This window comes from Xenopus laevis, chromosome 6L (genome assembly GCF_017654675.1).
Source record: "Xenopus laevis strain J_2021 chromosome 6L, Xenopus_laevis_v10.1, whole genome shotgun sequence".
Taxonomy (NCBI): Eukaryota; Metazoa; Chordata; class Amphibia; order Anura; family Pipidae; genus Xenopus; species Xenopus laevis.
In genome coordinates, this window is record NC_054381.1 from 63427240 (window position 1) to 63451137 (window position 23898).

The following is a 23898-nucleotide window of genomic DNA, read 5'->3' on the forward strand; positions in this document are numbered from 1 at the left end:
GATACTCCGTTGTAGGAGACACTGAAGGAACAATTGGTGATGTAATGAGAGAAACAGGACAGGGCTTTGTCACGAAGGCAAAGCGAATGGAGGGACTGGAGGAGAAGAGGGTGATATACAGTGTCAAATGCAGCTGAAAGATCAAGCAGTATTAGTAGTGAGAAATGATTGTTGGCTTTAGCGGTTAAAAGGTTAGTTAGTCGGGTCAGGGCAGTTTCAGTGGAGTGTTGTGGCTTAAAACCAGATTGTAGGGGGTCCAACAGGTTATTGTCAGAGAGGAATGAGGTTAGTCGGTTGTTGACAAGGTGCTCAAGTAGTTTAGAGATGAAAGGTAGCAGAGAGATGGGTCAGAGGTTGTCAAGATTGGAGGGATTGGAGGGATCAAGAGAGGGTTTTTTCAGAATGGGGGTGACAAGAGCATGTTTTAGTTGAGAAGGAAACAGTCCAGTTGAGAGTGAGAGATTAAATTTAAGGCTTTGATTAGACAAGGATTGGTATTGCAGAGAAGTTTTGAGGGAATTAGATCAAGCTGGCAGGTAGTAAGCTGAGAAGAGGCCAAAAGCTTTGAGACTTCCTCATGAGTGACAGGGGTGAAGGCGCACAGGAGAGACTGGGGAGTGTGGAGGGAGGGTGGTGGAAGTCTAGAGGGGTTGAGGGTTCAAGAAAACATTCTGACACCTATATACTATGGTGTATATATTATACCACAGACAACGTCTCTCCATCTCTCACTGTTTGGTGAAAGCGCTTGAACATTTGAGGAACACCTATTAGCAACAGTGAATGAAGACAGAGGACACAAATCATGCATACCTCCCAACTGTCCCGTTTTTAGAGGGACAGTCCCTCTTTTGACAGCTCAACCCGCAGTCCCTCCTTTGTCCAGGAAAGTCCAGCTTTTCTCTGCACTGAACAGCCAGAAAAAGAAACAAAGTTTCTAACTTAATTGGATTTTGGCAGAGAGCCCAGAACAGCCACAGCAGCAGATAAGATACATTTGTAACAATTTCGAGATAAGCAAATATGTAATTGTAACAATATAAGATAACAGGTCCCTTGGGAAAAGTTAGACTCACAGCTTAAAGGGCAATTCACCTTCATTAGCAAAACTGTAATGACTGAAAAAAAACACAGAAATGTGTTCATACTTTCATAACCTGCCAAATGTTGTACAATGAACATGGTAATTAGGGGGTGTGGCCATGACATGGGCGTGGTCAAAAAATTGCCGCTATGCGCACTAACTTTTTTGTTCCTCTTTTTATTTCCAAAATGTTGGGAGGTATGATATTCGTGTAAAAATACATTTTAATTAAAAATTGTAATTGTAATCGAAATTGTAATAGAAATCTTGATTTCAAATTCAAACACTAGTTTAATCGAGTGCTCTAGTTAGTACAAGGCTTAACAATTCATTCACACTCCCTACAGCTTCTCCAGGTCGGAAGACTAATGTCCTGAACAATGGCGTTTAACTACAACTCCTGTATCCCACGGCAAATACAAAGTAGAATATGCACAGGCAGGGCTGAGCTTTGCACATCCGTCGAAAACATATCAGGAAGTGACTTTCTTCCTCCGCTGTTGTCGTGAGCGTTTCCTAGCAACCAGGGACGGCGTGTCATTGGATACTTTCAGCCGATTTACAAGAAAAAGTTAAATGGTGTAGCGCTTAGCGCAGAGGGGCATTCTCTGAGCTCTTCCTTCCGAGTAGTACTGTTACCGGGGCAACGTGCCACGCGAAGAGGCAGATAGTTGAGAGCAAACAAGCGCAGATCTGGAAGCAGCGAAATTAAATGAATGGCACAGAGCAAGGAGAGGGCACAGCTAGTCGGTCAGTGGGACGAGAGCAGGAGACTGGGCCGAGGAGAATGCCGCAAAACGAGCCAGTGTGCTGTGAATCCCATGCCTCCCCAAGCTACTCCTTATGTTGTGAGGCGAGATGAATTGGAGCCAGACCCTGATTACAATCATTTCTTACTGAGGACTAGTACTTGCTGGAATTCAGTAGCCAGGTCAGATGCTGCTCTTCGAGCTATACTAAGAGGTAAAGTAAATCCATTAAGTGGATGTATTTAATTCAAGGGGAATTCTCATGGGAAATATCATCCCCTCCTGCTCCATATCAACTTCATTTTTATTTTGCTAAACTGATGATCCTCATTACGTCGGGGGTACACAATTCCCAGTCCTATTGCTGTAGTATGGGTTTTATGTGTATGGGTTTGGCCCTTGGAAACAATGGAGTTGAACAATGATTTTCATCCATCCCTTCCACATTACACCACTGGAGGTTTAGGTGTGTTGAGGTGAGGAGCAGGGCCGGGCCAAGGTAGTTTGGCACCCTAGGCAAGGGTTCCAATCAGTGCCCCCCCCATCCTATATTAGCATTTCCCAAGCACCGCCATTGCCCATATTAATTAGCCATCATTGCCCCCCAGTCCCCGATGGGCCTAAGGCTTAGCCCCCATCTGTACTTGTGCCAGGCCCAAGCACCGCCATATGCCATTGCCCATATTAATTAGACATCAATAAATTGCCCGCCGGCTCCCAATGGGCCTAACAGGCTAAGCCCCCAGCCATCTGTACCTGTGCCAGCAGCAAGGAAGTGCAGCCGCAATCAGTAATGAAAAAGCTGAGCCTCAGCCACACTCAATCAGCAGCAGCAGGTCTTCTGTGCCTCTTCACTGCGAGCCGCGAATACTCGATTGCACAGGTTCTCTCTGCTGGCCAGTCTTTGTAGTGGCGTCTAACACACGGATGCGCAGAGCATGCGCGCCAGTGCCACTGTGCCAGCGTGTGATCAATCAACGTCTGTAACTCTGCATCACGTCAGAATGGAAGACTCCAAGTCCAAAGCACATGCCAGGGGTGGGAAGCACCTAAGCAGCCACAAAACTGTAACGAGAAGGGGTTGGGGCATGCGTTTTTTTCGGTATAATCATATTATTAAAGGCCAAGCATTACTCGTGGGTAAAAATGGAATTTCCAAAAAATAAAAAAAAAATAAAAAATGCCCTGAGAAGTGCGCCCCCAATGACTGGCACCCTAGGCGAGTGCCTACTCCACCTACCCCTTGGCCCAGCCCTGGTGGGGAGTCAGTGCAGCAAGCTGGCCATAGACGTGCAGATTCTACCTTTGTATCTGACGAACAATCGGACTTCCCAATATTTCGACCTACCACTAACCATTCAGATTATATAAAGTAGTAAAAGAACAAATCAGATGATAATCTGCCTGTGACAGCAATTGTACAAAAGTTATGACCGACAAATAATAGTGACTATGTCCCATTGATATTGTCAGATAGGCAATACATGCAGAGAAAGTATTGTTAGCCGACACAAATCATTTAACCTGTCTGAACGACTAAACGGTCGATCACCATGGTACGAAAAATGACGAGTAGATCAACACACGGTCCGAAAATCATACGAAACTTTGATACAAATAATAACTACATTATTACTACTTTGTGTCTAAAGAGGTGTACAATAATAAAAGTGGGTTACCTCAAGCTACACATTTAGGGGTGTATTGATTATTTTTATCATGGAGGCAGGTTGACCAAAGTGCTTTACTTTACATTGTAGAAGAGGTAATTCAGTGAACAAATCCATTTTTGGAGTTTGCTGACTACAGATTCATCTTTAGAACATTTTGCCAAGTACTAAATTAAATCAAAACCCTTACTTTAAATCTTTTAGTCACAGTACAGGTACAATAATCAACATTTCAGCTTCTGTTTGCAATACCATGTCTTTAGTTGTCCTCACATCAGACCAGAGTAACAGCTGTGATTTCTTGTGGTCCAATTGTGAATATGTGTTTGAAGTCTACCAAAACTATGGCACAGTCTAATCCCAGGTACAACCCTGGATTTCAGACATTTACTTGTTTTATACTTGTTTTTACACAGAAAAAAGTATGGGGTTTATTTATGAACAGGCATTTCCAGGAGGGCAACTCTTTTGGTTATAGTGAAATAAACTTCTATAATATCTTAAATGCAGTGGCGTAACTAGATATTACTGGGCCCCACAGCAAATTATTTTTCAGGCCCCCAAAATGTTTAGAGGTTGACTTGTTTCTCCAATATTTATTGAAATTGTATATGAATTAGGGCCTCATGGGGCCCCTATACCTCCTGGGCCCCCCTGCAGCCGCAGGGTCTGCTTCCTCTATAGTTACGCCCCTGCTTAAATTAACCAACAAAATAGTTTGATTCAGGAAAAGTCTAGCTGACTTTACAGAAAATACATGGTTATGAGGTTTAATTTTGATGAATGTTACTCTAGATTGATATAAATTTGCCTCCAAAAAAAATCCTTGCTGATAGAGACTACATGGTATCTTCTGGCTTTTCTATGCATAAACTAAATACTAGACTAAATATGGTTTGTGCAAGTAAAGGGCTAAACATGATGGGTATGTGCCATTTTTAGCCTAAGTAACTATTAGTCTACTCAAGTGCTGTCTCATCAGCTCTTAGTAACAAAGCAGCAACATCTGTCTGTCTGCACACAAATTTGTGTTAACAATGGTATCAGACTATAGCATGTAAAAATGTTCCCATAATATTATTGTGTAATTAAAGGTATTTATTAATGTTACTGCCTATGGTACGTCAGATGTACTCAAGCAGTTTAAGTCTGTAATTTTACACTACTTACTTGTCTTACATTAGCACAGCTTACTATGTTACTATGTTATGATAAGTGTAAAGGTACCTTACATTGCTTTTCCTATTGTATGCCAGAAATTCATGTCACATTTAACATTCAACTGTATTTTTTTATTTGTATTTACAGGTTCAGCAAGCAAAAGGACACCTCCTCAAAAGGGACATGGACCAAATTCAAGCTTATCTCAGACATTTGTGTTTAATGTTGCAAAGGTGAATTTGGCTACAATTTTTTTTATGATTAATAGGTATTGTTCATTTTATCTGCACAGCAAAAAAGCAAGAGAACAATTCAAAATGTTTTATTTTCCACATCACGTTTTAAAAGTACGGGTATGGGATCCTTTATCTAGAAACCCGTTATCCAGAAAGCTCCGAATTACAGGATGGCTTTATCCCATAGACATTTTAATCAAATCATTCACAATTTTTAATATGATTTCTTTTTTCTCTGTAATAATAAAACAGTACCTTGCACTTGATCCAAACTAAGATATATTTAAATGACAAGGAAAGTCCAAACACAATACCTTGTCCATGGAAGGGCATACCTCAATCCTCTTCTAATTCACTTAGCCATTTAGCAGATGTAAATCTTCGCTTTCCAGAAAATAGCTGGTTAAAGGGAAAAAAACAAACAAGCATCGCTCTATGTCCAAGACACTTTGAGCAGGATCGCTTGGCGCAAGCACATTGGGTATCGCTGCTTCATAACGGAGGGGGAATTACGCTAAGTTTGAACGCGGACTGCAGGAGCCAAGAGGGAAATCGGAACAAACAAAGTTAGCTATCTGGTAGAGGCAAGGGGGGACTATAATGCAATGTTAAATGTAGTGGAAGCCTTTCCTTGTCCTTTAATCATTATAGAAGGCAAAACAATCTTATTGGGTTTATTAGTGTTTAAATAATTTTTAGCAGGTTTAGGGTATGGATTTCAAAATTAGTGAATTACTCCTTATCTGGAAAACCCCAGGTCCCAAGCATTCTGGATAACAGGTCCCATACTTGTATCTCCTTTCATAGCCCAGATTCATCCCAGGCACCACTAATGAGTTCAGCTAAAGTTGTTGTACCATGTTAGCCAGTAAAAATGTTACAGGGCAACCCTGTAGTGGTATAAAGGTGATACCTTTATTGGCTAAACAATATAATCATAGCATGCTTTCAGAACATTTTTCAAGCTGATTACAATGAAGCTGTGGTGTTCTTTGGTATATATATCCAACATTCAGCTCATAGGTCAAATTAGCCCTGGCTAATTATGTGGACTAAGAAAGGCCTGCACCAGGTCAAAAATACAAACATGTGTGGATCTGGACTCAGAATTCCTTTTATTCCACACTCCAGTAATTCAGCCCTAATTCATATTCAGCCTCTTTGACCCACCCTATCTTGTACTTTATCTGCTTGTCTCTTGCAGATCCCCTCCTAAATGACTTTGACACCTTACACACAGATTGATATTCCTTTTGTTGATCATTTGACCTATTAGCTGAATGTTGTATGTATACCAGAGAACACCACAGCTTCATTGTAATCAGCTTGAAAAAGGAACTAAAATGTTCTGAAAGCTTGCTATGATTATATTAGTTAGGCAATAAAGGTATCACCTTTATACCACTTTGTTATTTCTAATGAGTTCACTAACATGTAAAAATGCTTTACTTTATACCATAAGATCACTTACTGTTTTCTGGGTGTTTATGCATGAAAAGCATATTGGTGCTTTCTAGCTTTATGACAGATATGTTAAGCATTTTAAATACCGGGTCCTGTGTATGCCATCTGCACAAGCTGCTTGCAATTGCTGTCCAGTTTAAAAGACAGAAACTGCTTGGGTGCACATTAGAGCCATGCAGAAAGTAATTTCTTCTATGAACTGTTTCTGGCAGCTCACAGGAAAAATATCAAACACATAATTCTGAACCTCGAAAAGTACTTAAAAAAAGACTTTGTTTAATGCATTGTATAAAAAGACATTCTAACCCTGCAAGCAATAGCCTTATGCGTTTAATGCCTTCCTTCCTAGGACTTGGTTATAGGCATTGATAAGGCATGAATAGGCCCATGACTAAGTCCTGGGAATCCATGAATTGTGTAAGGCTATTGCTTGTGAGGTTAGAATTTTTTTATATTATGAATTAAATAAAGCTTTTTCTGTTTTGATAGTAATTTTGTCTTGCAGGGTGTTTTTAATCTTAAGGCCTTGTGATCGCTGATGCCTTTCTTTGTACAGGTATGGCATCTGTTATCCGGAAACCCATTATACAGAAAGTTCCGAATTATGGAAAGGCCATATCCCATAGACCCCATTTTATCAACATAATCCAAATTTTTAAAAAATGATTTCCTTTTTATTTATTATTTATTATTTCCTCTGTAATAATAAAACAGTACCTTGTACTTGACCCAGCTAAGATAGAATTAATCCTTATTGGAATCAAAACCAGCCTTTTTGGGTTTATTTAATGTTTACATGATTTTCCAGTAGACTCAATGCATGAATATACAAATTATGGAAAGATCCATTATCTGGAAATATCCAGGTCCCGAGCCTTCTGGATAACAGGTCTCATATCTGTAGTTTGCAGTTGTATGCAAATACTCTAATATTTGAATTGTCAAAATGCCACTCTGACACACTTGAAGCCATCACTTGAAGCCATCATGTCTTCTTATTTTTTTATTTATAGTATTTTGTTATTCCTTTAACTGCTAAAATATTACAGGGTTTAATTTCTTCCAGCCATTCTGCATTGTTGAAATAAAAATTCTATTTTCATTTTAACAATGCAGGATAGGAGGATCCAGGATGGAAGAAAAGTTTTAAGCAATTCTAACTAAAATCTCCCGCATCTAATGCCAGAGAATTAAATCCTGCAATATTTTAACAGTTAATTGTATAATTCATACACCAGTCTGTTTTCAATCCCAACAGGATTCTGATGATGTTTCAAATGAATCTTGGAGAGATGCAATGGCTAGAAAGTTCATGTTCACTTCAAGCACGCAAAGGTGAGACAGAGTTACTGTGCATTTAAAACCCATACATTTAATACCTAACTGTATCCTCTGTAGCATTTTTGCCAAAATAGTAACAAAGGCCCTGTAACCTTGAGAATAATAAAAAAAAAAATTAGAGTAGTAGAATTACATCAGCTTTTACTTCACAAGGCAAGCAAAACTTTCTATGGCCAGGAAAGATGTTTTCAGATCTCATAGTCACTTTAATGGATTCTTAAAATGTTTTTTGTCATACAATCTAGGGAAAAAAATCAGTGATGGAGAACTTTTAGAAAGCAATTTCACAGGTGATTAACAAAATGATTATCCTTCTCAATAGGTTCTAAGGAAAAAAAATGACTTTTAACATTGGTAACACATTCTCAGAAAATTTTTGGTTTACAAAGTGTGTTTGAATTATAAAATATTTGGGACACTGATATTTAGACTCTTGACTCTTCACAAGAATTTACAAAAATAAAGCATTAATGTAGCTGAATTTTTTATTTTTTGCAATTTTATTTATCTCAGGGGTACACAAAGTGACCTGATGTCTTACTTTTCATAAGCTTGCCATAAAGCTGCAGCTCCGAATTTTAAGGTGTGGCATTATGGGGTGCCGTTTGTCCCAAATACATTCTGTATACAAAACTATCCCTAATACACAGAATGAATGTTTCTCATGTTATATAAGTATTTGTGACCATACACAGATAAAAAAATATACAAAAGACTTATAGTACAGGATTCATTCTTTCCACAAAATGACAGTTTTGTTTCACAAAACAGATAAAATAACCATTCTGTGAAGCAACACTGTCAGTCACATTCCTGAACCAATAAGAACAAGGCTTATTGCCATATACAAATAAGATGAGAAGTGGCCAGCTCTGCTCCACATGGCTAAGGCAAAGTATCTGACCTGCTATAGAGGGCGCCCTCTAATGTCCCCTGTGCTGCATAGTAATAAACATGAACAAACCTTTCCTAAAAGAGCTGCTGTTAAACACTACAGGTTCATAAATGGAAGTTCTTACAAATGGCTGAGAAATATAATGCTGCACTTATAATAATTGTAGAAAAAGAAAAGTATGCAAAACATAAATATGATCATTTTAGGTGATATGGCTATTCTTATTCTTATAGTAGTTGAACTATAGCTAAGCACATTATTAAGAGACTACTACAAGCTAAACTGGTGCAAGAATACAGCTAGGAGGAGACATTGGAGTCTAACTATCATATACAAAACTTATAACTGACTCTGAGAGTCAGGCAAAGCAGCCAGACAAGCACAGTAACTTCTGGTACATTTAATAGAAGATGGCAGGTGGGTGTGGCCTGTCCCATTATTGCTCTCAGCTTAGACAGGAAGAGGAACAGGAGTGAGTCATAAGATTATGGCAAAACAGCAGGAATGCCCAAAATGGCCACACAAGCAGGTTACTGCAATAAGAATAGCCATATCACCTAAAATGATCATATTTATGTTTTGCATACTTTTCTTTTTCTACAATCATTATAAGTGCAGCATTATATTTCTCAGCCATTTGTAAAAACTTCCATTTATGAACCTGTAGTGTTTAACAGCAGCTCTTTTAGGAAGGGTTTGTTCATGTTTATTACTATGCAGCACAGGGGACATTAGAGGGCGCCCTCTATAGCAGGTCAGATACTTTGCCTTAGCCATGGGGAGCAGAGCTGGCCACTTCTCATCTTGTTTGTATATGTCAATAAGCTTTGTTCTTATTGGTTCAGGAATGTGACTGACAGTGTTGCTTCACAGAATGGTTATTTTATCTGTTTTGTGAAACAAAACTGTCATTTTGTGTAAAGAATGAATCCTGTACTATAAAATCTTGCTTTCTGTCACAGATATCTATTTTGTCAGTCAAATCTAGCTTGACAAGCACTAGTTACTTACACTATTATATATTATGTCCAACTTTGTTTTTACATAATTCATTCTGTAAGGAACTCTGCACATAAGTGTGTCCGTTACATGGAGGTTATACATTTGTGAGACAGATTGCTTGTTAAACTGTACAGAATGGAGTTTGTGATATAATGACATCCTTTTGTGCACTAACCAGATTTTGTTTTCATTCTTTAATAGAAATAAGTCTTTTGTATATTTTTTTATCTGTGTATGGTCACAAATACTTATATAACATGAGAGACATTCATTCTGTGTATTAGGGTTAGTTTTATATAGAGAATGTATTTGGGACAAACGGCACCCCATATGGCATGAGTTCATTACAAACACTGGGAAAATGAACCTATGGCAAAAACAGTAGAATTTTGTTTTTATTTTTGTACTTGCACCTGAACAAAGTTAATTGCCAATTGGCTAGCATTGGTTACTGTCCTGGTTCAATTTTTTGCTAAATTGTTGCTAAATTAACCTGACTAATGCTGTTCAGTTTCTGCTAGGGATTTAAAAGAAATACTGTAATACTAATGTTGTCATTTTAATATGTTAAACAGGGTGTGTTGGAAATTATTAATTGTGCTAATTGTTCTTTTTAAATATAACAGTGTTTGTGGGCAGCCATTCAAGTTTATTATATATTATCCTGTTCTTGCAGCAAGAGCAAGCACAACATCACAGATATAATAATTCCATTACTATTTTATACAGGTTGCGAAACTTAATTATATTATATCATTATTTGTTATAATACACAAGTCTCAACGAGTCATGGGACACAAATTACATCACTAAGCACCATTCATAAGGATATAATTTATAGGATAATTATGCTTGGGGCAGCTGCCTACAGCTCATAGGGTTTTTGGGAGTCGAAGGTTACAACACAAATGAGGTACAGACCGCAGCCAGATTGCTGAAAGAAGTGCTCTTTGAATGAGCCCTAAGGAGTTGTTCAGCTGATGTATATGTGCTTCTGTCAACAATTTAAAAACAGATGGAAACACTGTATAATATTTTATGTTTGGATCGGTTAGAACAATACCTGACTTTATTTACTCAGTGCCTATGAAGAAGTACCTTGGGACTGTAAATTACCAGCAAAACTTTCTCCTCCTGAATCTGCACTGCAAATGAAGTCCAGGTCTGTCTCGGCAAGCTTTGCACATATGTCCCAAACAGAGCCTTGGCAAGTATGTAACATTTTATTTATTACACTTCTTTCATTTTGTTATTCAGTGTATATCAGGCACAATTTAGGATACATTTTGAATTTGACTGTTAGTATGATGTATAGAGTGGTATTCTATGGTTTTTATTTATTTTGATTTTAGCTTTTTATTCAGCAGCTCTCCAGTTTGCAATTTCAGCAATCTGGTTGCTAGGGTCAATATTACCCTAACAACCACATATTGATCTGAATAAGAGACTGGAATGCGAATAGGAGACGGCCTGGGTAGATAAACAAGTAATAATAAGTAGCAAGTACTACAAAGTAAAATAAAACTTTATTTCGTTTTGCTTGCCCTTTAAGCTGTTTACTTTAACATTTACTAAAAATAACCAGCTTCTATTTCAAAATTCAAAAAATATTTTACCATGTCATCGTGTGTGCTCATATATGTATTTACACTCAGTCACCTTGCATTTTCGTATGATTGCATCTTGCCAGCATATTGCTCTTGAGCATTGTCTTCTCTTGTGCCTGCATGCTGGGGAATCTGGGCAGGTTGGCTGGCCCTAGGCTTGCCCAACATAAAATAATCTCTCATATGCTATGCAATCCATATCTGGTAAACTAGTTACTTCCTCAATAAATATTAACAGCAGGCAAACTGTTTTTGCTTGTTTTTTTTTTTTTTTTTTAAAAAAACATTTATTTTTATATTTATTTTTGCCAGTTCACTTTAGAGGTTATGCACATTTTTCATAAACTGAAAAGCTCATATCTAAAAAGGGATTTTTCCCCTTCATTAATTCAGAGTACTGCACAAGTGCGGTCTACTATATTAGTAATTTGTTATTCTTTTTATAACTTTTTAGGTGAGTGGCAGAACATGGGATAGATTCCAAACAAGGAAGCTCTATACAGGAACCAGACCAATTACCTTGTGAGTATAAACATTTTTATTTGCAGACCTTAGCATTATACTGTATTGTTATTTTCACTGAAGAGATTTACCTTTATTGATGAAACAATTAAGCTGAATAATACATTTTAACCTGATTTTTTAAAATACCATGAAATATAAAGTGTACGGTGTATTTCTATACAAGTTCCCTGTTAAGTGTATTTCTTTCAATTCCAAGGCCCTAGTATCAAGGTGTTACAGTGCAGGTTGCAAGTAAGCCTTTTTTTACTTTGTGCAATGGCCTGATATCAAGGACAGAAGAGTTGTCCTGGCAGATGTTCGAAAATATTTCTACAATATTGAGGGGCATCAATATTAACAAGATTATTTTATGTTTTTGCCATTGTATGCATTTAAACAGCCTATAACTGCTTATAACTATTTTAAAAGTGACATTGCCTAATATCAGCGGGGACTAGTCAGCCAAAATTGGACAGTGATTTAATTACACAGGCACAGATGCACCACTACACATGCACACAAGAAGAGGGCTCACTGTTAACTGTATTCAGCTACTATTGTTCCCTGTTAATGCCCTTAAATCATATTGAATTCTCATAGCATATATACCCACAAATAAATATTGTAGGCTAGAAACACCCATCCAACACACTCCCTTCCATTCTGAGGAATCCCCATACCTTTGAGGGTCTATGAACTGGGGATATGGATTATGGACAGCTATCAGGCATATGATATTGTTTATAAGAAATGACTTCATGTGTTGCATGACACATCTATTTTAGTCCAGTCTACATCATCCATCTACTCTGATTTTGAACTGACTATGTAGCATATAAATTTCATAGTGAATAGTTTTGTCAAGTCAGTAAAAACATATTTTCCTACCCAGTAAAGAAAACCATGTTAATCTAAAGTAGGAGTTGCACTGCCAGGATATTGCTACAAAACTTGCCATATAAAAGCTTTGTAGTGCAAGAAATATCAAAGACTAATATAGATTTATTATAGATGGCTGTTAGGCATCGATAATAAACATGCCTATAAATGAATTGTTGATCTCATTTTGACAGTGTAAACTGACTAAAATGCAGGATTTATGATCCTAATAATAGGAAAAGGACAAATATACATGGCACAGGATCTAGGAAAAGGAAAAGGTGGTCATTCATGTGTATAGCTCCTCATATAGTATCCATCCATTGGTCCAGGTATAAGCGCTTTTACACTAATTATATCTAAAATTTTGCATTGGCAGCAGAGGCATTATATTGGGGAAAGGGGATTTGTTTCTTGACAACCCATATTCAGAATGTACCGTACATTTTGAAACAAAACTAACAATAGATAATACATCTTGTCACACGTATGGTAAATAGATTAAAGCTGTGGATCTCACAATATCGTCATCCCTAATTCCTCTTGATCCTATTAAGATTTGTTCCTTATTCACAATTATTTAAGTAGGTTTCATCTGCAGATTGCATAGTAACATACTAACATAGTAAGTAAGGTCGAAAAAAAAATGGCACACGTCTATCAAGTTCAACCCTTTATGTCTATTTATAACTTGCAACATCTAGAGGAACAGGTATATAAATCTGATTTTCAGAAAGATTGTCTGTTAATTTCTGAAAGATTGTCTGTTAATAATATATAATATTATTATTTTTTTTTTCAATTTGAAAGTGCACTTTACACACTGCATGGTGCATTTTGCAAAAAGCCACAGACCTATTGTGGCTTCCTTCACTACTACAACGCTGAATAAGGCACATAGGCAGACAGTAAGGACAGGGTTGAGCTACACCTCCAGACACTGTTGTTGTACTGAGTGCAAGATTTTTTATCAATGTTAAAGGGGTTGTTCACCTTTGAGATAACTTTTAGTATGATGTAGAGAGTGATATTCTGAGACTATTTGCAATTGGTTTTCATTTTGTATTATTTTGGGTTTTTGAGTTACTTGGCTTTATATTCGGCAGCTCTCCAGTTTGCAGTGTTTAGAAGTCTGGTTGCTATGATCCAAATTTCCATAGTAACTATGCACTGATTTGAATAAGAGACTGGAATATGAATAGGAGAGGGCCTGAATAATAAAAGGTAACAATAAATTAGTAACCTTACAAAATATTTGTTTTTAGATGGGGCCACTGACCCCCTTTTGAAAACTGCAAAGACTAAAATAATTAAAAAACTATACAAAATAAATAATGAAGACCAATTGAGAAGTTTCTGAGATTTGGCCATTCTAAAACATACTAAAAGTTATTGTAAAGTTTAACCACCCCTTTAAAACAATTTAAATTTGTCTAATTTATGTCTAAATTACTGAACTTCCTTTATCCTGCAAAATTACTTCAGAAATTGTCTCGAATCTGAGTCATTTAACAGCAGTGATTTTATATTGCAAGCAATGACATGGCCTTTTAGGCATTTCATCACCCATGATTTATGATGGGCAGCAGAATGTCCAATGTCATTGCACTTAAGCATACAATTTACTAAACAATATGTATTCAGATAAAAAGCAAATATTACAATGAATGAGTCCCCATAGAATGGTCCCATGCAGTTAACACAAAGCTATTTGCTCTGTGAACCCTTGATTCCCCAGACAGATCTCTGCAGCACTTTTCACAGAACAAAAAGAAAAAGTTTTCTGTAAATTTTCTAGCCATGCAATTTTGCACAATGTGCACAATTCTCCATTTACAGATTTCATTTTCCCCAATGAATTGATACATTTTAACTATTTTGTCTTCTAATGTAGTATGTCAAGATTTCCCCGTATGGATCAAATTCCGAACTACAAGTAAGTAGTTTTGTGTTATTTTTAGGCTGAGACAAAATATAACTTAAATTCTTATTACAAGCTAAAACAAGTGCTGCAAACTTTCCTCCATTTGAACACAGTTTAAAGAATATGTATTCTGTGTATATACACACACACACATCAATATGTAACATACATATTTGTTTCAGTGTATTCTTAGTATAATATAATATGGTACAGGTATAGGATCTGTTATTGGAAACCCGTTATCCAGAAAGCTCTGAATTGAGGGAAGGACATCTTCCATAGACTCCATTTTAATCAAATAAGTCAAATTTTTCCATTTTCTCTGTAATAATAAAGCAGTTCCTTGTACTTGATCCAAACTAAGATATAATTAATCCTTATTGGAGGCAAAACCAGCCTATTGGGTTTATTTAATGTTTACATGATTTTTAAGTCAACTTAAAGTATGGAGATCCAAATTATGGAAAGATCCAAGCATTCTGGATAACAGGTCCTATACCTGTATGTAGAGAATCACAGATATAATCATGCACCCTGACTGTTGTGGATGCATAATAATTTTTGAGATAAATGTTTCTGCAATCTAACCTCATTTATTATTATAACTTCATTTAATTTATTAACATCAATATATCATCAATCAAAATATACTGATAAATTATCTCAATTCTCTACACAGCGGTTGTGCAGGCTCTCGAAATTCAGAAGATATTGACAATGGCAATGCTGAATATGCTCCTTTCACCAAAGTTCGAACTCAACAACCTCATTACTACGAAAGTGCTTAGTAGGTGTAACTTAGCATTACTCTTTATGACTACCTTCTTTTCTCGTAACTCATATTAACCCCAGATGAATACATACTGGGAATAAAAAATAACTGCTAGTAAAACCCAATAGAAGGCTAAAAAACACAACTAAAATGTGACTGAGTCCTCATGAATAGTTCTCTTTTTGTTGTAGAAGATAATGATGATTTGGAATTCTGAAATGAATGTTGATGAGCTAGCAGACTAGAATGATGGATGAACTGCATTGAAAGGCAATGTGATATCAAGCATTCACTCGCAGACACACATAAATTCACAAATGTCTGTGCATAAAATGTATATAAAAAAGAGCATCCTTCTGAACTAGACTGCAATTTGTTTGGGAAATGTTATATTAACATTTTTATAATGGCACCAGAGCACGGTTCTTTATTTTTTAATATCTACCAAAATAACCTAAATTCCAGCATATCTGCAAAACAATATGTGACACACAAAGGAAACTGGTTGACTCAATTTATTGCATTAATAAGTTAGGTACTAGCGTGAAAATCATGACATATAGATGATCTCATTCAGTTAAGAAACTTGTTATTATGGAAATACAGTTTATTAAACATTTCTGAATACAGGTACTGAATCTCATATCCTGAGACCCAATATCTAAAATTACAGGAAGGCCATTTTCCATAGAGTTCATTTTAAGCGCATAGTTCTAATTATGAAACTTTTTTTTAAACCTTTTCTTTGTAATAAAAAATAGTACCTTATATTTTATGGTAACTAAACTGTATCAATCCACATTGATGTCAACACAATAATATTAGGTTTATTTACATGTTTATTTATTACACTTCAGGAATGGTAATCCAAATTACAGAAAAAACTTTACCTGGAAAATCCCAGGTCCCAGACATGCCATACAATAGATCCCATACTTTTATATGTTTATTTTTTATATGTCAGAATAATGCAAAGTTAGAACTCCCTACTTACCTGTTCTACTATGAGGATACCAGCAAGCACCCCATGTAGGAGATGCCTAGGTATGTTTTCTCTTCACTGATTAAGAAACCATAACCACTAGCAATAGCTAGCCTGTGTTGTAGTTTCTCGATTCAACCACAAGATGTCATTAAGCTGACATTCTATGCCAGTTTTATCCTCAAGCACTTGAGAAAGTCTTTCAAATATTTCTAAATATTGCATCATTAAGAGTCTAAAACTTAAGAAAAATCCTAAATTAAACAATGCAGTCACTTCATCAAGAGAGAAATTGTAACTTCGCCTGCGTTTTGATAAGCTCTGTATTCAGGTGGGAAAACAGTGGTGGACAAAACCCAATGTGCACAGGGCCACTTTCCAATTAAATAGGAAATACTCTAATTAATTATACAAGTGATTTCAGGACTCAAATAAAATGCAACAGAAAGGCTTATCGACATATCCCTATCACCATCTACCAACTCTAACTTTTTAAGTAGCCCTGTTTAGACTACCTGATGAACCAAGGCCAGAATTTTGCTAAGATTATGGTACCACATGTAAATGCAAACAAATCTTGGCAAATATGGAGTCACAAAAGGGATGGTCAACATAGTATACATACTAACTTGTATGTATATTTTTAGTTATGTAGCGCTACTTGTACATACAGCATAACTGCCCCATCTAAGTCTATACCAAATACAGCTTAGTATACAGTCTCTAAATACACTTCAAAATGACTATTTTTAAAAACTCAAAATGTCAAACCAAAACTATGAACGTCTGCATAGATATGGATAGTGAATTTTAGCATTGCCTTGATTGGCAACATGGCCACAGGTGAATGTTGTTGATGTTTCATTTTTAAAAACTGCTACCATGTCAAAAATCAGCAAAGAAGAAAAGAGAAGATCAGGAAATATACTAAAATTCCAATATATTTCTGTAAGATGGCAACTTGGTTAGGGTGCAACTTGGATAATAAAGCATCTATGAATCACTCCATTCTGTGTTTCATATTGTTTGGTAAACTTTTCCATTGAGTAAGCATTAGGTGCCAAACCTAAACAAAAACTCTTAGGTGGTTACTTACTAAAATCTGAATTAATTTCATTCTTGTAAGTAAAAAAAAACCATGACCAAAAGCCCATACCCTATTTGACCTTATTTATTAGCTCAAATTAATCGGTTTGGCGAAAACCCCGAAATAATAGTATGAAAAATCACATTGTATGATTTTTTCTGGCTTTTTCCCTGACAAATTTTTTGCCTGAAAAGCCCAATTTATACACAACCTTGGCAGGTCTGAGATGAAGGATTATCGGATTCAGGTTTTTTGCTGAATGGGGCATTAATAAATCTTGAAATATTCAATTTTTTTAAAAAAAAACAGAGAAATTCGAGTTTTGCCCCCAAAAGTCCGACCAGGTAAATTTGAAGTTTAGTAAATAACCCTCTTATTGTATCACCACAGTTATGCAAATAACTATGCCTTTTTTTTTATTTATTTATATATATATATTAATATATAGTGGCCACAATTTAACCAAAATAGTGAGGGCAATGCAATATCAACTCATATTTCAGAGCACACTTGAGAGTTCCTTTGTATGCTTGGGAGATTTTCAAGAAGAAAAATGTACAGACACACAACAGCCAAAAAACATTAGACTGTATTATTTCAGCTTACTCTGTTTGTTACAGTACATTAAACTAGGACTGACACAGTCTTAAAGTATAGAATTTACCAAATGAATAATTAGCATTGAGTCTGCAGATTTATTGGTTTGCTCCTCTACAACCTTTTCATCTTCTGACCTTGAGTTTAAAAGGCCCCCGTCTTTCATTGTTTTAAGCACTTCTAATGCTATTTACTTTTCTTTTTCAGTTCTCCAAACATCCCTGGATACACTGGTAGGGTTCATTGGATGGCTATCCACCCGGCAAATTCTAATCTTCGGTCTCCACCTTCATCAGCTAACACACAAATGATTGGGTATGTGTGAGTTGCATTTCTGAAAGGGGATTTTTACAATTCAGTTTTAACCCTCTGATGTGCTGAATATATATATATATATATATATATATATATATATATATATATATATATATATATATATATATATATATATATGTTTGTTAACTTCAACAACTGCAGCCATTATGCCTAGTATTAAATACAGTAAACTAGCAGTAGTAAAGACTGTAAATAGTGATTACTTTTTAATTATGAAATGACTAAGCCTTTTTCTGAAAATATTCACATACATCTCTGTGTAATTAGCATTCGTTTAAAGTACAAAATTATTTTTTTATAATACAATCAAATTATGTATTACAATAATAATTTATTCCTGAAATAATAGAGAATATATATTTTTTTAAGTAATTTTTACCTCTATCTCAAAGTGCCTTATTAACTTCAAAATAGAAAAAATATGGAAGGCAGCATCATGAGATAATGTTATGAGATCCTTTATCTGGAAACCCATTATCTAGAAGGCTCCTAATTACAGAAAGGCCATCTCCCATTTTAATAAAATAATTTAAATGCTTTAAAATTATTTCATTTATTATTATTTTCCCTGAACAGGTATAGGATCCGTTATCCGGAAACCCATTATCCAGAAAGCTCTGAATTATGGAAAGGTCATCTCCCATAGACTCCATTTTATCCAAATAATTAAAATTTTCAAAAATTGTACTTGTACTTGATCCAAACTCAGATATAAATAATCCTTATTTCGCGTTTTCCTGATTTTCTAGTTGACTTAATGTATAAAGATCCAAATTACGAAGGATCCCTTATCCAGAAAAACCCAAGCATTCTGGATAACAGTTTCCATACCTGTAATAAGAAGACAGTGCCTTGTACTTGATTTCAACTATGTTATAATTTATCCTTATTGGATGCAAACAGTCCTATTGGGTTTAAATTATGTTTAAAAAAATTATGTCCAAAAAACCCCAGGTACCAAGTTCTACAACTGAGGCCCCATAACTGTTTATATTTGTTGATTTCAAAACATATTTCAGCTTTCTCCCTCCATATTTTTTCTATTTTCATGCCATATGAGTAATGACAGTGGAAACTTGAGGGAGTGCGCCTTTTATGTTTTGAATTCACTTCATCAAATCCATTGTAATGAGTGAACATTTTATTATAATGTGCGCTCAATATATGTGGTTAAGAGAATAATAGACCCGCTGGTTGTTAAGAGGCAGATAACTCTAAAAACACATATCTAGGAAGTTCATATTATTTAAAGTGGTTGTCCACCTTTAAATTAACTTTAAGGGGCTGATTCATCAAGGGTCGAATATCGAGGGTTAATTAACCTTCGATATTCGACTAGGAACTAAAATCGTTCGACTTCGAATATCGAAGTCGAACGATTTAGCGCAAATCCTGCGATCGAACGATCGAAGGATTATTCATTCGATCGAACGATTAAATACTTCGAATCGAACGATTCGAAGGATTTTAATACAACGATCGAAGGAATATCCTTCGATCAAAAAATCACAGGCAAGCCTATGGGGACCTTCCCCAAAGGCTAACATTGACTTCGGTAGCTTTTAGCTGCCGAAGTAGGGGGTCGAAGTTTTTCTTAAAGAGACAGTACTTCGACTATCGAATGGTCGAATAGTGGAACGATTTTTAGTTCGAATCGTTCGATTCGAAGTCGAAGTAGTAGTCGAAGGTCGAAGTAGCCCATTCGATGGTCGAAGTAGCCCAAAAAACACTTCGAAATTCGAAGTTTTTTTAATTCGAATCCTTCACTCGAGCTTAGTAAATCTGCCCCTAAGTATGATGAAGATTTGCAATTAGGTTTTTATTATTTGAGTTTTTTTATTGTTTAGCTTTTTATTTAACAGCTCTGCCGTTTACAAATTCAGCAGCATTCTGGTTGCTAGGGTCCAAATTACCCTAGCAACCATGCATTGATTTGCATACGAGTCTGTAATAAATATAGCATTAACAATAAAGTTGTAGCCTTACAGAGCATCTGTTTTTAGATGCGGTCACAGACACCCATCTGAGAGCTGGAAGGAGTCAGAAGAAGGCAAATAATTCTAAAAAAAAAAAGAAAAAATGTAGACCATTTGAAAAGTTGCTTATTATCTGCGTATTATTTTAAAAAGTGTACTGTATGTATATAAGGGCATACAATCTATGTTTTTCACAGATTTAGGTTATACTGCCTCAAACTCACTGTTTAGCACTGGAAGGGACAGAGTTGTAAATACAGGAATGGGACCTGTTATCCAGAATGCTCAGGGATATTTCTGTAATTTGGACTTCTGTAATTTAAACATTAAATAAACCTGATAGGCTGATTTTGCTTCCAATAAGAATTAATTATATCTTAGTTGGGATAATGTACAAGGTACTGTTTTATTATTACAGAGAAAAAGGAAATCAGTTTTGAAAATTTTAATTTTTCAGCTAAAATTTAGCCTATCGGAGGCAGCCTTCCCGTAATTCTGAGCTTTCTGGATAATGGGTTTCCGGATAATGGATCCCATACTTGTAGTTCCAAAATGTGCATATCAAGCCGAAATCTGTCAAGTCTGATCATACTGGAGCCAACAGAAGGCTTCCACGAAAAGACCAGAAGATTCGGCTACCGGTCGGGAGCTGAAATAAGCCTGATTTCTGGCCCTAGCCTACAGAGACACTTTCATATAATAAGTCATCATCAAACTTGAGTTTGTTAAATCTTGAGTGTCTTTGTATTATGGTCTCCACTATACTGCCATGAACCTTTAAATGTGCAAGACAAAATGAAGGCAGAAATACAATGAGAACTGCTTTGTTTGCACTGCTTTAACTTGCATAAGAATCATGTATTTACAAAGCTATATAAATATTTTTGTCATTTGTAATCAAACATAAAAACTGTAAAAAAAAAATATTACAAAATGTTAACAAAAAAACCTACTTCTTAGCTCCACATTTAAAATGTGGCCCATCTTCAAAGGATGCAAAGACTAGCAGCTCTCTTCAGCTTTTCGGTACATATTCATATAGGCGAAAAACTGACTGATATGCTGGAAGGCAGTGCTGAAAAAATTGCACAGATTTTCAGACCTTTTGCATTGTATGCCTCAATTGCTGTACAATTATTCCAGGTGCCACAATGCAGTCTACAAAGTATTTTAACATATCAGTGGATTGTTGTAAGATGAAAGAAAGAATTGCTATTGGTTGTTGTTATTTTGATTTTGTCTGGTTTGTGAACCAGTACAACTATAGTTTATTTTTACTCTCTCTATGTTTTTCAGTTCTCCTCTGCCAAGTGAGGCTGCATCTTCAGTCAGACACCAGGCTCCGTTCTCCAGAATGGTCACTACTGTTGCCCCTTACAACCCATTTAACAAATCAAATAAAGTGGAGATTTTCGCCTAGACCAGAAAATGCAAAGACTTTGAAAAATGCATTTCCTTGTGAGGCTTACTTTATTTTGCTTTGATAATCATGCAGGTACAATAACTATAGAATGTGCAGGGGCCAATATTTAAATGAGACATATTGTGGGAAAAAAAGTGCCAGCGCATTGCTCAAAAAAGTGGTGTTTCGGGCTGATTTATTTAAAATATCTGCAAAAACCTTACTAGTCTCACCCATCTGTTCCCGCTGACGCCTTTTCCAGGCTGTACAAGGGAGCCAGCAGCACTCGGCACACTAAGATAACAGCACTGTAAGATTTTTTATTAAAGAGATTAAAACAAAAACAGAAAAAAACTTTCAAAAGCTCAAACCATGAACACTGAATATAAATTAACAATCTACATATAAAGCAAATTAAATATCTTCAAACTAACTTATCCATGCAAAATTAATCACCCTCCACAAATCCATATTCTCTTTATTAACACAAATTTTCTTAAATCTGATAAAATACAATTCACTTATAATTTTCTTAACGGTCAGATCCATGGAGTCTTTTTCTACAAAGAATGCTTCCTGCTTATGATACCATGGGCCCTTTCCTCATAATTTCCCCTACAGACCTCATTAATACCCAGTATCGACATGACATGATCATAAAGACTCTGGGAAACTGAGCAGCGTAACAGAAGATGGTCCATTGTCTCTTCCTCCCTGCAGCCCCCAGGACAGAATCTATTTACAATACTCGAGTAACTCAAATTCCCCCTTACGAAAAAGTTTCCCAACCATGCACTGTCAAAAAAATTCCCCGGAAGCCTATGGCTATTCAAAAATGTAATACCATTTTAATATTGCCCATACTTATTGTAGGGCAATTTTTTTCAACTTAAATTAAGCACAAGTCTATGCAACTCTTTTCTAGAGACATTTTCCTTTTCCCTAAAACTCAAATTCCATTTTTTAAGGAGTTTTAACCCAAAAGAGATGTGCCACAGAAACCCCCCCCCCCCTCATCTGGATCCCCTCCACCCAGTCTCTGATAAAAGGGGAAACACAGGATCTGACAGTTTTCCCACAGAGAACGTCATTGACCCAAATTCCAAAAATTAAATTAGAAAATGGTGCCAAAGAAGGTGATTGACTGCACAGTAGGATAGGAACCAATCAGCAGCTACCCTGACCTGCAAGGAAAGGCAAATAACAATCATGTTGTCAATGCTTTAAATGAAGCTTCATATTCAATGGCAGACTTTTTAAAATAATTTGTCAAACTCTATTACCTACATGTTTGTCTGGGGGAGTGGAGGGAAGACTACCCTTAATGACTTTCCCTTTATGCATTGCAGTGTAACATCAAGGGAGAAGAAGTAAAGCCCCAGTCGCTCCCCATCTCCCCATTGCTCCCCATCTTTTCTGCTGATTCACATGCTCTGTGCTGCTGTCACTTATTGAGCTTATGGACCCATTCAAAATACTGTAGTACTGTAGAATATAAATGTCATAATATAAGGCTGATTAGTAAATAATACAGATAATTACTAAATGGCAGCATAAAAACCAGTGCAGCTAGCATAATAATTTAACAATCAGCCTTGTAGCATCAGCTTATATTACAGACCAACCTCATTTTCTGCTTGATAATTTGCGACAAACCCTTAGCTTAGTTTATCAACTGCTGCTGAAATCACACTGAGCATGTGAGTGTCGTAGACACTTTCTAAGATGATGACCCCCCCTGTGACAAGGTGAAGTCCTGAATTATGGAAAGGCCATCTCCCAAAGAGTCTATTTTATCTTAATTTTTGAAAAATAATTTCCTTTTTCTCTTTAATACAGGTATGGGATCCATTATCCGGAAACCCGTTATCCAGAAAGTCCGTCTTCCATTATATCCAAATAATACACACTTTTTAAAATTTCCTTTTTCTCTGTAATAATAAAAACATTACCTTGTGCATGATCCAAACTAAGATATAATGAATCCTTTTTGGAAGCAGAAAACCTATTAGGTCTATATACTGTATACATTATTTTTTAGGTATGAAGATCCAAATTACAGAAGTTCCCTTATCCGGAAAGTCTTAGGTCCTGAGAATTCTGGATAACAGGTTCCATACCTGTACTAAAACAGTACCTTGTACATGATCCAAGCTAAGGTATAATTAACCCTTATTTCAAGCAAAACCAACCTATTGGGTTTATTTAATGTTTACAAGATTTTCTTGTA

At 36.0% G+C, this 23898-nt stretch overlaps 1 protein-coding gene across 2 annotated transcripts; it reads left to right on the forward strand.

The window, feature by feature from the left end:
- Positions 1-1493: 1493 nt before the first annotated feature.
- On the forward strand, positions 1494-23569 carry spata48.L (spermatogenesis associated 48 L homeolog). 2 transcript variants are annotated; one of them, XM_041566112.1, is made up of 10 exons: positions 1494-2047; positions 4812-4897; positions 7623-7699; positions 10684-10813; positions 11664-11731; positions 14487-14528; positions 15196-15303; positions 18162-18269; positions 21563-21724; positions 23508-23569. In XM_041566112.1, the coding sequence occupies exons 1-9, from the start codon at positions 1801-1803 to the stop codon at positions 21684-21686; spliced, it is 990 nt and encodes a 329-aa protein (XP_041422046.1). In that variant the 5' UTR covers positions 1494-1800; the 3' UTR covers positions 21687-21724; positions 23508-23569. The 2 variants fall into 2 exon arrangements, with proteins under 2 accessions (XP_041422046.1, XP_041422045.1); XM_041566111.1 differs by lacking the exon at positions 23508-23569 and having other exon boundaries at positions 1495-2047; positions 21563-23477.
- Positions 23570-23898: the final 329 nt, after the last annotated feature.

Coding starts and splice junctions, on each gene's coding strand:
- spata48.L (XM_041566112.1), top strand. CDS start 1,801: ATGGCACAGAGCAAGGAGAGGGCACAGCTAGTCGGTCAGTGGGACGAG. Junction 14,529..15,195: donor GATCAAATTCCGAACTACAA/GTAAGTAGTTTT, acceptor TTCTCTACACAG/CGGTTGTGCAGGCTCTCGAA. Junction 18,270..21,562: donor GCTAACACACAAATGATTGG/GTATGTGTGAGT, acceptor TATGTTTTTCAG/TTCTCCTCTGCCAAGTGAGG.